Here is a 13,446-nt window from a genome sequence, read left to right as displayed (position 1 = left end):
CCCCGGGCAACCGCCCGTGTCGCCCGTATCTAAAACCGCTACTGCTTAATCTGACGCCCAGCGTACATTTTCCTACAGGTTGCTCGTCAGCTTCATGGGCTTACTCAGCAGCAGTGTAGCTTTCCTCTGGTCTAGAGCTCCCTCTCCTGGTCATTGGCAGACATGCCGCTAAAGAGGTAATCATGCTTTGTGCTTTAACTTATAACCAATCAATAGGACGACATTCACTTCAGTGAATGTTCCTGAAATAGCCAGGACTGAACTTACACAGTTACTTAACAGTAAAACTGTAAAACACACAACAATGAACCAGGAGAGTCAATAAAGGCCACGTGTCTCTGATCATTTATTCTTTGAAATTAATATCAGCTTAACAAAAGTATGTAAAAGTTCAGTTTTTAAAACTGTGATTAAAAACGTAGCGAGTACAGTCTGAAATCATTTATTCCTGCAAGTGAATCTGCTACACAATGTTAAAATCTGCGACTGAACTGATTGCATCATCAACTGTTATTAAACAAGTACAGAGAGGTATTTCATTAGGTTCCTCTAATTACAGGCTTTCAAGGCTGAAGCTTTGCTTTGTCTGCAGCAGCTGATCACTGACAGGATCACACGGCGCTGCAGAGCTACACTGACCGTCCTCTGTTCAGTCCGTTCATCTCTTTCACCTTCACGGCTCGACCGTGGAGACACAGCTCGTACACCGTGCAGTGTTTGTAGCTTTGAAAATTAAAAGACGCAGACTAATAGTGTTCTGGTTCCATGTCAGTTCATCCAGTCCAGATCATCATCATCCTCATCATCACCAAACAGAGGAGCTGGTGGTGGACGCCCCTTTAGGCTCTGGACACAAAGCAGAGGCAAAAAGAAGAAGAAAATCACAAATAGTGTCCAAGTGCTATAACATCTCTGACACAACACAGGGGAGGGGCTGGGTTTAGTGGGATGAGGTAAAAGCGCTCAATCAAATCTGAGAGCTTTGCCTGAACTCTACAGATCCTTCCTTACCATCTCCTCTTCCTCTTCCTCTTCGCTGGGTGCTGCGGGGGGATTGGCAGGAGTTGTGTTCTGGAAAAATGGCTCCTCTCCATTTTCCTCGTCAATTCTCCCAGTCAGACAGAGAGAATAGCAGAAGGAGGTGGGGCGAGGCAATAAAGGCAGCGGGATAGAGTTTATACAAGCGGTTAGTTAGCAGGAGGGGATGTCAGTAATGGAGACATAAATATGTTACAAGTTACTAGAGGTGGGAATCACCATACATCCCACGATACGATATTATCACAATACTTAACGCACGATACGATATTATTGCAATTTTTTAAAATATTTTGCGATATTCAGATTCTGTACATAAAGGTAAACTTTATCAATCATCATTTTCTCTAATATCAAAGTCTCACACTCAGTCTTTCTCTCATTTCAGTTTGATTGTTGACAAACTGAACGGTTTGTATTACAGTCTAGTCCAACTTAACTGAATCAACCATCTGGTACAATTATAGCTATTCTGAACTATGCAGTTTATGAAAACTATGCAGCCCCTTCAGCAACTGAAGAATTTGAAAGTAAATTAAAACAAAATATAATTTTACATTAAATAAAAAAGTTTTAAACTTAATTAAAATAAAACATGTCTTAAATTAAAATAAGTAAACTGTCATGTTTATTAAACACATTTGGACAGTGAAGGAATGTCAGGATTCTTGCTCAGAAAAAGGATCAACATGCTCTGAAGTCAGAGCACAAAAACCTTTTTGTAACAAAGTATCGATTTCTGCTGTCCCTGTATCCATACATTATTAGAAAACAAAATATCACCATGCTACACAGTATCCATTTTTTCCCCCACCCCTACAAGTTACAAGTCTTTTGTTAGACTTCTTAACACTCTCTATGCGCTTAACGTGACATTATTCATTGGCTCCGCTGGTAAACTTTGCAGTATTACTGACAGCTGTTTGCCACCACAGTCTAAAAGAGAATACTTGAAACGTGATGCATTCAAGGACGCATTTATAAGCAGGAATTATAAGTCCTCACATGACGAAGTACATGAGCCCTGCTGTTAAAAAAAAACGATTAAATATGTCATGAAATAATAGAAATGACTTTGTACAATTAAAGCAACCATGTAACAGACCAATGTTCACTCTGTCCTGTGTGTATAGTTTTACTGAAACATATTGTTGTGATTGGCTGGAATAACATTAACCATAAAGTGTGTATGAAAAATGGACGCAGCTTCCCAGTCTGTAGGGAGGCCGATGAGGCTTTTTGTTTTGTGACAAGCAGAGCCACAAAATCAAACTCGTAACTTTACCACCAGCCGTTATGACCTGTACTCACCTCGTGTTGTCTCCCGAGGTGTCCTGAAGTGCACTCGGTGGGGGAGGCGGGTTGGATGGGGGTCCAAAGGCTTTATGAGAAGCAGCATTTTTTTCTCCTACATCCTCTCCATCATCTTCCACGCTGTCCACGCATGCCTCGCTGGTCACTGCAGCGGTTGTTTCCAACACAGCAGCTTGCCCATCGTCAGGTGAACGCTCATCTGGATCCATAGACTTGCTGGTGTCTTTATCTTCTGCAGAGCTTTCAGGAGCAGGTTGCTGCCCCTTCTGCTCCTGTACCTCGCACTCTGCTGCTGCCGTTATTGTCAGCTCTTCCGATTCGAGTTCAGTCGTTGAAACTGGATGGATATCTGTGCTTTCTGAATGTTCTGCCTGAGTCGTTGTGTTTGACTCGCACACCGTCTCCTCAGCTGCTTCTTCCTGATCCTCACGAGTCTCCCTGACTTGATGAGAATCTGAATCAGCCACATGTTCCTCCTCCTCCTCTTCCTTTCTGACCTCTGTCTCTCCATTTATGTGCACATTCTGGTGAGGTTCTTCTTCCTGCTGTTTCACATTTTCAACCTCTTCTTTCTCCTCTTCCTCCGCTGTTTCCTCCTCTTTTGTAATTGGTCTTGTTGCAGCCCCGCCTTTGGCACTAAGGAGCTGCAGAGTTACATTCTAGAAGAAAAGAAAACCACATTAACCCTTTAAGACCTACCATAGAACCAAGTCCGCCAGAGCTTATATTATATGTTTACATGCTGTGGAGCCATTTTTGGGAGCATTTCAAGTTGCTATACATCAATACAACCATTACAGCCCAAATTTTAATAATATGTCTGCATTAAGTGCATAGTAATTACATAAATTGCAAAAAAGTGCAATAAACTACAAAAAAATTGAAAATCGTTTTTGTTTTTTTAACATATATTTCTAGTTAGAGAAATTTAAGAGGCTTATCCCTCAAAACTGTAAATACAAAAAAGTTGCACAAAATAGTTTCCCACCACAGGAAATTTATTTTGAGTGTCTTCATAGTTTTATTTTTGAAATACACCAATTTTTATACACTGCAGGAAAAACTAAAATAAATATTATAGTGCAAATTTTGCAAATTTGCAAAAAAGCAGCATATGCATCAAAATAAACTATTTCCAGCAGTGCAATATGAGTCCTAAGCATCCCAGAAACCACACAGAAAGTCATAAAGTCAAACATAACTTTTAAAAACACCAGTATAGGCTCATGAGGCCCTGATGGTAAAAAAACTACATTTCTGCAAAATGACGTCACTTCCTGTTTCAGGCAGGTCATGGCGGACATGCGATAGTTCGCACTGATGGACGTAGGAAGTGTTATGAACAGCTGATCGGATCGGCAAAGCGTGTTTGTGGAATATTATGTTTTTGTTGCTGCAAGTGCTTTTTATGCAGTTTTTGCAAAGCTATATGTGGAAGGAAACTGTGACCGAGGACAAGCTGATGGTATAAGATGTAAGTACAACTCCTCCGGTTTCATATGCAAAAAAAATTATTGTGCTAGCTCACGTGGTTGCAGAGCTACCGGGATTTAAAAGTAGTTACACAAAACGGAGCGTGCTGCTCTGACCGGCTTTAAAGGGTTAATGGCTGGTTCTAGAACTCTGTGATTCAAACCCAAACGCCAGTCAAACACTTCCATTATCATGAGATGAGGGCTGTGATTGTACAATATGGATAAATGAACAATGCCTCTCCACCTGTGCTGATGTAAGACACCAAAAGATGTGTCGATTAATCCAAACATTTAAGAACTCTGAATTTCTGCACAAAGGCTGCATATAAAAAAAGAAAGGTGTGGTCTCTGGCTCTGCTGCAGTGGGGGGGTGGCACAGTAAGCTCACGGGGGGCGGTGCCAGGAGGTCTGAGGGGACAGGTGAAAGGAACTGGAACTAATGAACTCTTGGCGTGTGTGGTGCGGCAAGGAGCTGCAAAGCTGGCTTCCTGGTTGAACATAAGGTGCCAAAGCAGCGGAAGCGTTTTAGAATAAAGGCGCTACGACTGACGCTCGACTGCTGTGAGGCTCCTGATCGCTTCAAAAGGATTTTACCTTAATGGTAGAGACAATGACCCCCAGCACAGCCTGGCCGGTGTAGGATTCAGTGAGATCAAACTCCCCTCGCAGTGAGTGGAACACGCCGTTCATCACACGCTTCACCTACAAGAACACAAATGGTGAGTTATTCCCAGCATGCACTGGCCTTAGACTTCACACAGCATCACACTAATGCGCAAACTTTTACTTCAGCTTATTGATAAGCGCTTTGAGTGCTCAGAGTAGAAAAGCGCTATAAGAACCCGTCCATTTACCAGCTGTGATCCATGATGTGTACCCACTCTAGCAAACCCGCTGATTATGAGTGAGAACACGTGTTTGGTATTTTTAGGACTAAATCATAGAAGAAGAAACTCTACGTCCCAAAATCAGACCTACTGTTGATCGATCAAAACGTACTACAAAGGTTATGGTGGTGATCGGTCGTGCTGTCTCAGTTTAAAGGAGCGTGAACATAATCCTGTATTTCATGCTCCTCACTCCATTTTTCTATATAATTCATTATATTCACTCGTTACATTTCATCTAATGATGTTTGATTTTACAGGAGCTGCAGAGCCATCACTGCTCTGACCGAAGCTTTAAGCAAATCAGCACTTTGACTTCCTGTTGAACCTGATGTCTCAGATACGTCTGAAGGTTCTCAGTCATCTAGGTCACGACTTAAAAAGAAGAAACTTCAAGAAGGTTTTTCTGTCTCAGCTCCTTAGACTGATTTCTCAGAGAAACCTGTCCTAACTGTTGGCTTCTCATAAAAAAGATGGAGATATTCGTAGCGTTCTACATAGAAAACAAAATGAGAAAATTAATTTACTGAAGCATTATTTATGATACAAACCTGTGAAAAACTGCTCTCGAGATATTAAACATTAATGATACAAAGTGTCTCTTCAAACAATACATCAGTCATTTAAATCAAATTAGGTTATAATTAGGCCTCTGAACATATATAAGAGATTTTGTTAAATATAAATGTCGACTTCATGCCAGGAAGATTTTAATAATTTTATTTCGCCAGGACAGATTTTCCAGATTTTACCTGCTCAGCAGCTTAAAGCTTTTCATAATGGCCAAAATGTTTCTATATGAGCATATATATCATGTTAGGACTCGACACAGAGCCACGATGCTACCACACAGGTCAGAATGAGGTCTGCGACTGTCTTGCTGAAATAAGCAAAACATCTGGATGAAATCAAACATTACTCACACATATATACAGATATATCATTCCTTTGCAAGTGTGACAGAAGTGAAAGAGTCGTGTCTGTTTTCAATGCAGTCCTGTCTCAGGATCTGAACATCATCAATGTTCGATACAGGTTTTCGTGCCGTGCGTACAGACACTGCTCAAGATTCTCTGATTCTTTTACTGATATTCTGTAACATATATTATAAAATCAGCCAATACTTTACAGTTGTGCATGAAGAAATATTATTTTTAAACTGTCTGGGACCCTTCCCCAATTTTACTTCTAGAAGTCTCTGTTCTCTCAGACTCTAGGAAGCTTGTTTCATATGCAATCATGTTACGGAGTAAACCATGTACTTTATATGGAAATTATTTTTTACCATAACTTTCTGTGTGTTATGACAAATCACTGGATTCTGCTTATATTTAAATCTCAGCTTTTTTTGTGTTTGTTAAATTGTACATTAAAAAGTTTCCCTTAAAAAAAAAGTCAAATTCCTGCCAAACATACAGCATTTTCTATAATGTACATGTTGCGTGGGTAAAGTTACTAGATACACTTGAAAGTATCTCTCAACACGTCAATATAATAAATAAGAAATGGTTTTAAAAAGGGTTCAACCTTTATTTAACATGACGGACTCAACATCAGAATCCAGTACTGGATTGGAAACATCAGGCAGTCCTCGTCTTATGGAAAACTAAGACTAAAGCACCCTGTGTTGTAACTTTATTGCAGTTTATTGTTTGATAACAGCATTTTGGTTATTTTGTAAGTGATTTAAGTGTTAGTCACATGTTTAGTGAGAGCTGTTAATTATAGATTTAATTTTCTGCTAAAGGGGAGCATTTAACAGGTATTTTCATTAGAAAACTGCGTTTCCCAGAATCCTTTGTGGTAGACAAAAGTTACTCCGGGTTTTAGCTAGCAAAGAAAGTTTCGGGAAGCCATTATATGTTGCTCTGATGTCGAGAAGTTTATTTGTTGTACATTCCCCTTTTTGAAGCCTTATATAAAGACTATCGTTTCTACAACTGATGTCTGATCCATTTTTTGGGGTAAGTGGATTTGCCACAACACCCTGCACTGGCATCTGGAGACATTAATGAGCTGCTGCTGATCATTTGATTTTCATTCTGTGATTTCTATCAGCTAAACAGCTTCTTAAAGTGACAGATGAAGACAAAGGCTGCGCTGCAGCTTCTATTAATTGTTCTGTTTGAAAGATCTCATGTACGTCTCACCTCTGCTGCAGTGTCTCCAGAATCCTCCTGCTCTTCCAGTTTGCTCTCCAGTTCTGCCACTCGTCTTTGCAGCTTCTGTCTTACAGTCGCTCCCTGCTGCTCCAACGCTGTGTACTTGAAGGGAATAGCATGACATAAATATATGTCATGTAAATCACAACGGTGTGGTTGTAACCCCTCCCACGCCATGCACGCCTCCATGATGATCCTTACAACTCCTCCTCACTCTGTAGGTGATTTTCTTGAGGATTAATAACAAAGCTATTCTGTCATTCAGACGGTGCAATATCACCAACAGGTTTTCATTGAATGTTTGTTTCATCTCCCATCATACGCTGCTACTCTTTTATCCATTTGCACAATACTGTCACTTTAAAATCACCTGCACTGATAAGCTTCAGGATACAGTTATATTGTTACTTGTTACAGTTACTTCATCTTATATTTTGCACTATCCTACTGTATATTACTGTATACTTGTATTCTATTGTACATATTGTATCTTATTCCTCTGCTCCTCTGTCTCTCTTGCTGCACTGAGCATGTGCATGACAAAAGATTTCCCCTCAGGATAAATAAAGTCTTCTCATCTTATTTTAATCAGTCATAACAGACATTTATCAGTTACTCCCCAGAGAAACTAACAGAGGAGTCCCCGCCACACTTTTTAACATCACCTTTAACATCAGGATTCTGTGTAGCTCTGCTTTTTGCTCAGGCGAAAATGTCAAGATTTGGCTCCAGCTTAGGCACAGTCTCCGTGCTAAAGGGCTAAATATTCCTGGGTAGTGACGTCGCTGAAAAAATGCATTCCCAGCTAATAATAAATATTTAATCTTGTTAGACAAGATGAGTTAAATGCAGTCATCCATCTTACTTTTTCCTGAAGAGCGTGCAACTCCTCATAATGTTTGTGTTGCTGCAGCAGACTTTGTTCTTCTGAGTCTCTCAGTTGCTTCAGAGCTGAAAACTATTGACAGCAAACATGATTCAACAACAACATGTAACGTGTTCGTGTCCCAATATAAACTTCTCTCAACTTTAAAGTGAACAATTGAAGAAACTACTGCTGATAATGAAAAAGTAAGGCAAGTTTTTTTGTTTTTAAAACACATTTCAGTGACAAAGCAACTCAAAGTGCTTTACATGAAGTGCCAAAGGGCGTAAAATGAACATAAGACGATCTGAGAGCACCTTTTCCTGCAGCTGGGTTAACTTGTCCTGCAGAGCCTCTCTCTGCTCTGTCAGTTCAGCCACCTCTCTGCTGTGCTGCTCTTTAGCTGAAGCCAACATCTGGGAACACTTGCCCTTCCATTCCTGCTCGAGCTCCGCCTGCAGCTGAGACAGCTGCAACAAGCAGGTAAAGCAACGTTAATGTTCACAAAACACTCTGTTGATCTTTCGATTAGACGACGTGATCGCCCTCGGGCTGGATGCAGAGATGTGACCTGTTCTGATGCCGCGTTGTCACTGCTGGTCCTGGCCTTGCGAAGTTGAGCTCGGAGGTTGTCTAGCTCCTGCTGGCTGCTCTTGCGGAGCTCCTCCACCTCCTCGTCCCGACGCTGACGCTCCACCTGCCATTTCTTCTTTCTTTCTGAAAGTGCCTAAATGTGAGGCAAACCTTTTTGTCAGACATCCCTTTTTGATTTAAAGAAAACCTTTTGTTTCCATGGTGACTGTGTATTGCTGTAATTCATTCACAAAAGGATGAAATCCGCTTACTCGTTCTAGGCTCTCCTTGTCAGTCTTCAGGTCCTGCAGCTCCTCTTCCATGGTGTTCACTTTCAGCTCCGTCTCTTTGCGTCTTTGTTTCTCTGAGCGGTGCTGAGTCTGAACCCTCTCTGCCTCCTCCTTCAGCTCTGAAACACATGAACACACAGATGGTTCGTCCGGTCCATTTTTCAAAAAAATAGTCTGACATCTTCTCCTTTGCTCTTCATGTAGCAGCCACTAGATGTTCTTACACAGGGTTGCCTTGATTTTCTTGTTGCTAAAGTCACACATGCATATTTTTTTAAATCAAACGTTTCTGTTAAAGTAACATTCGTAGCTCAAATGTTGGAAAGGAAAATATCTGTGTGGTCGGTTAACTCTGGCCGCAAGTTTACAGGGAAAGAAAAGATTTAAGCCATGAACAGAACTTTCCAAATCACCACAAGGACACTGTGAGGCTGCTCTCCATTTCAGCAAAAAGGGAAAGCGTGAGCTCCCTGCATGGTTGAGAGTAGAGAGAGCACACCATTAAGGCATTCGTTGAGAATGGAGAATTCAAAGAGAATTAAAATATTCAAAACTATCCATGGATGGGATGGGATGGATGGATGGATGCATCCATGGATGGATGCATCCATGGATGGATGGGATGGGATGGATGGATGGATGCATCCATGGATGGGATGGGATGGATGGATGGATAGATGCATCCATGGATGGATGGGATGGGATGGGATGGATGGATGGATGCATCCATGGATGGATGGGATGGGATGGGATGGATGGATGGATGCATCCATGGATGGATGGGATGGGATGGGATGGATGGATGGATGCATCCATGGATGGAGGGGATGGGATGGATGGATGGATGGATGCATCCATGGATGGAGGGGATGGGATGGATGGATGGATGGATGCATCCATGGATGGATGGGATGGGATGGATGGATGGATGGATGGATGGATGGATGGATGGATGGATGGATGGATGGATGGATGGATGGATGGATGGATGGATGGATCCATGGATGGATGGATGGATGGATGGATGGATGGATCCATGGATGGATGGATGGATGGATGGATGGATGGATGGATCCATGGATGGATGCATCCATGGATGGATGCATCCATGGATGGATGGATGGATGGATGGATGGATGCATCCATGGATGGATGGATGGATGGATGCATCCATGGATGGATGGATGGATGGATGGATGCATCCATGGATGGATGGATGCATCCATGGATGGATGGATCCATGGATGGATGGATGCATCCATGGATGGATGGATGGATGGATGCATCCATGGATGGATGGATGGATGGATGCATCCATGGATGGATGGATGGATGGATGCATCCATGGATGGATGGATGGGGAAGGGGGGGAGAAGTCAGATACACCCTGGAAAGGTCAGCCTCCTTCCACCCCATGACATCTGTCTGTTGCAGGCCACAGAGACAGCCAGATTTAACGATTAGCCTAACCCCATTAGCTGCGCGTCTTTGGACTGCAGGAGGAAGCCCGAGTACCCGGAGAGAAGCCACACAAACAGGGAACATCCAAACACCACATAGAAAGGACTCTAACCCAGTCTCTTCTTATTGTGGGGCAACAAAAGTGCTAACCACTGTGCTGCCATTTGTAAACTTCTGGTGCTAAACGTTATGAGGATACAGGATTACAGGATACAGTTTTTGATTTCCTGATTTCAGCTTCTGTGTGACCTCAACTATTCCTGTTAACTGTCATAATAATGTGCAGGAACAGTTATGTTAAAGAAAAAAATCTCCTGCTTTAAGTCAGACAATTTCAGATTCAGACAGATTGTTAGGAAAACGTTTGGGGAATGTTTAATAGTAGACCTAATGATGATGAAGATTTAGTCAAATTTATGAGTTTGTTCGCTCTCTCGAGGCGCTCAAACCTTTGGGTGTTTTTGCTTCTTCACTTTCAAATTGTATGAAATGTATTCATCTGATAAAAGGATTTGTACATTTGATTAGTCGTATCCTTCCATGTTATGTCTAATATGTCCAACATGTCTTGCTTCAGCATCAGCTGCTCTGAGTTTAAACAACAGGACAAAGAAGCAGTTAAACCTGCGTAAATCATCGCTGTGGTTTTCTGTTGAAGATGTTTTAGAGAGACATGAATAAAACTTTCATTCTTTGGCAGCTGGATTTTGTTTTGTATTGAATGCACCTCTCTGATTGCAGCACCAAAAAAAGAAAATTCTGATATTCATAAAAAGGCACAATTTTTTATATTATAATTACATACAATTATAATTATCGGGCACAGTGTATTTAAACTGAGCACACAATCACCTTCCAGCTGTGCTTCCAGGGCAGTGATGCGTTGGCAGCGGCTCTCTCCGTCCTGCAGCGCTGTGCTCAGTTTACCCTGCAGCTCCGCGGCCTTCTGCTGCTGAGCTGAAGCTTCGAGCTGCAGCTGAGACACCCGCGCTGCCGCTGAAGCCAGGTCCTCTGTTAGACGAACCTGGGGGAGTTGGCGAGAGGTGAGAGGGGAAGATGTACTGGTGGCACTATATCAAAATAAAAGCCACAGAGATGGTGGAACGACATAGAAACAAGCCTGGATGAGTGTCTGCTGGTGCTAGCAGTGTGTCCCTGTGGAAGGAAAATGGTGAGTGCTGATTGATGAAAAGGAAGCAGAAGGACAAAAAAAGGAATAAGGTTAGTTGAGGTGCCAGTGAAGGATGATGGAAAAGGGTGATCCAGTGGCTGCAGTCAGACTGGGATCAAATAGGAGCTTCTCACAGTTCTTTGTGCTAAATTTTGTGCTTTCTGGTCTGCAATGACCTGGAAATGACGATTTAGTCTCGGGATTGTTTTCAGCTGCGCTCTCTTACAGCATAACAACAAAACAACTTCCTGTAATTTAAACATCGATTATAATTCTAGATGCTTTTTCTTATTCTACAGATTCTAGCTGACCCCAGTCTGATGGCACTACACAGAGGAAACAGGCTCACCTGGCCAGAGCCCAGGTCCAGAGGCAGAGGATGCTGAGAAGAGAGAGCAGTGAATAGGAGTTTTTCCTCAGAGCAGCACAATGAAAAGAGCATTTGGAAAAGAGTGGAATCAGCAGATAGCAAACCTTTAACCAAGTCCAAACTACAAACAAGCTTCTGGCGACACAAGTGTACAAACTATAGGAGCACAATAAGAAGGCTGGAATCAGCAAATACGCCACGTTATTAAAGCTTACACCACACTCTTTGTACTCCAAAACAGTTTAACCAACATTTATTCTCAGGTTTTAAGAACAAAAACAACAAAAACATCACAACTACGCTCCATGGAAATCAATCAGCGCCTCCTGAACTTTCTGTGCAATCGGTTGATCTTGTATGAACTATATTAACTTTTCATTAACTACTACAGCTGCCAGAGGTACTACACAGTAATATGTTTTTTGTTTTAACTGTAGAACGAATGATTTGACTCGTGTTTAAATACATCACAGCTTAGATAGGAACAGTTTATTGTGCGCTTTTCTAACCTCATACTTAATGTTTTTCAATTTTGCCATATGGGATGGGAATTGCTATTTTCCACTGGAGTAAAATGCCGAGCACACAGAGAGGGAAAGTCCTCTTTGTCACAATCTGATTCTTCTGAAAACCTTTATGATAGGAATGAAGCGTGTCCAGAGTCATGGCTAACTAACACAAAAGTAACACAACCTGTGGTGTGAGTACATTACTCAGTCAGTCAGGCAGGGCAGACAACAAATGACGAAAACCGCACATTGAATACGAACAAAGTTACACAGCACATCAAACATTTTTAAAAAGTTACAAATTAAGTTTCTAATGTTTTATGAAGATACAGAATAAAGAGCAGTGGGACAAACACTGATCAATAATTAAAGACTTTAATTAATTATATAACTTTCCTGTTTATTTGTTCATAGTACACGCTCCAATAGTCTCTACATCTATCTGTATTACCACTGAATAAAGAAAATAAATGGCAACACAGTTACACTGAAATAAAGACGTTTTCTACTTCGGTTTACTTCAAACATTTTTTGTGTCTTTGAAGGAAAAAGAAGCCAATGAAACTTAATCTTAGTAAATATTCCAAAGGTAGAAATCTGAAATGCCAGAATGTTCAAGAACGTTTCACTTTGTCATTTCTTAATAACGAGCGACATTAAAAAAAACTTAAATCTCAGTTGTGAAGACCCGCAGCCGCCTGCCACAAAATCAGCAGACTCTGTAATACGCTGCATGTGACCACTAAGTCCAACACATGTCCTGTTAAGTTCTTAGTCCTCTCACTAAAAGGGAAGTCTGTCACCGCAAACATCCAACACTTAGCCAACAGCCTTATTTGATTCATTAAAAGACCAAAAATACCAAACGACTCACTTTGTCCTGCTCAGCCTGCAGCAGTCTCGCCTGGTTCTGTTCACTGGACGACTTGAGGGAGTCATTCCTCTGTTCCAGCATCAGGTGACTCTGCTCCATGTACCTGAAAAATCACACCACCAGCCCGTTCACACGTCTGCATCAAGCACACTCAGGCTCAAAGACTTCCTCGTGCTTTCATTAGGCTATGTGGGACTGCTGGTTACTGTTAAGATCAAATTACAGCTTTGACAGAGAGACAATTAAACATTATGGTAAATGGTAAATGGCCTGTATTTATATAGCGCTTTACTAGTCCCTAAGGACCCCAAAGCACTTTACATATCCAGTCATCCACCCATTCACACACTGGTGATGGCAGCTACATTGTAGCCACAGCCACCCTGGGGCGCACTGACAGAGGCGAGGCTGCCGGACACTGGCGCCACCGGGCCCTCTGACCACCACCAGTAGGCAA

General features: G+C 41.8%; 1 protein-coding gene across 2 annotated transcripts in view; it reads right to left on the bottom strand.

The window, feature by feature from the left end:
• Positions 1-323: 323 nt before the first annotated feature.
• Positions 324-13,446, bottom strand: part of fkbp15b (FKBP prolyl isomerase family member 15b) — a 30,398-nt gene continuing 17,275 nt past the window's right edge. Inside the window, exons 19-30 of one of the 2 annotated variants that reach the window (XM_085180534.1) lie at positions 12,990-13,092; positions 11,586-11,618; positions 10,918-11,089; positions 8,587-8,723; positions 8,313-8,468; positions 8,059-8,211; positions 7,742-7,834; positions 6,865-6,978; positions 4,422-4,529; positions 2,350-3,011; positions 1,012-1,108; positions 324-846 (exon numbers count right to left, since the gene is read on the bottom strand). In XM_085180534.1, coding sequence (XP_085036660.1) covers positions 769-846; positions 1,012-1,108; positions 2,350-3,011; positions 4,422-4,529; positions 6,865-6,978; positions 7,742-7,834; positions 8,059-8,211; positions 8,313-8,468; positions 8,587-8,723; positions 10,918-11,089; positions 11,586-11,618; positions 12,990-13,092 — 1,906 coding nt within the window. In that variant the 3' untranslated portion in view covers positions 324-768. The remainder of the gene's footprint in view (positions 847-1,011; positions 1,109-2,349; positions 3,012-4,421; positions 4,530-6,864; positions 6,979-7,741; positions 7,835-8,058; positions 8,212-8,312; positions 8,469-8,586; positions 8,724-10,917; positions 11,090-11,585; positions 11,619-12,989; positions 13,093-13,446) is intronic. The other variant, XM_085180535.1, reaches the window with a different exon arrangement.

This window comes from Neolamprologus multifasciatus, chromosome 12 (genome assembly GCF_963576455.1).
Source record: "Neolamprologus multifasciatus chromosome 12, fNeoMul1.2, whole genome shotgun sequence".
NCBI classification, from domain to species: Eukaryota; Metazoa; Chordata; class Actinopteri; order Cichliformes; family Cichlidae; genus Neolamprologus; species Neolamprologus multifasciatus.
The sequence above is the reverse complement of the archived record's forward strand: the minus strand, read 5'-3'. Positions and strand labels throughout refer to the sequence as shown.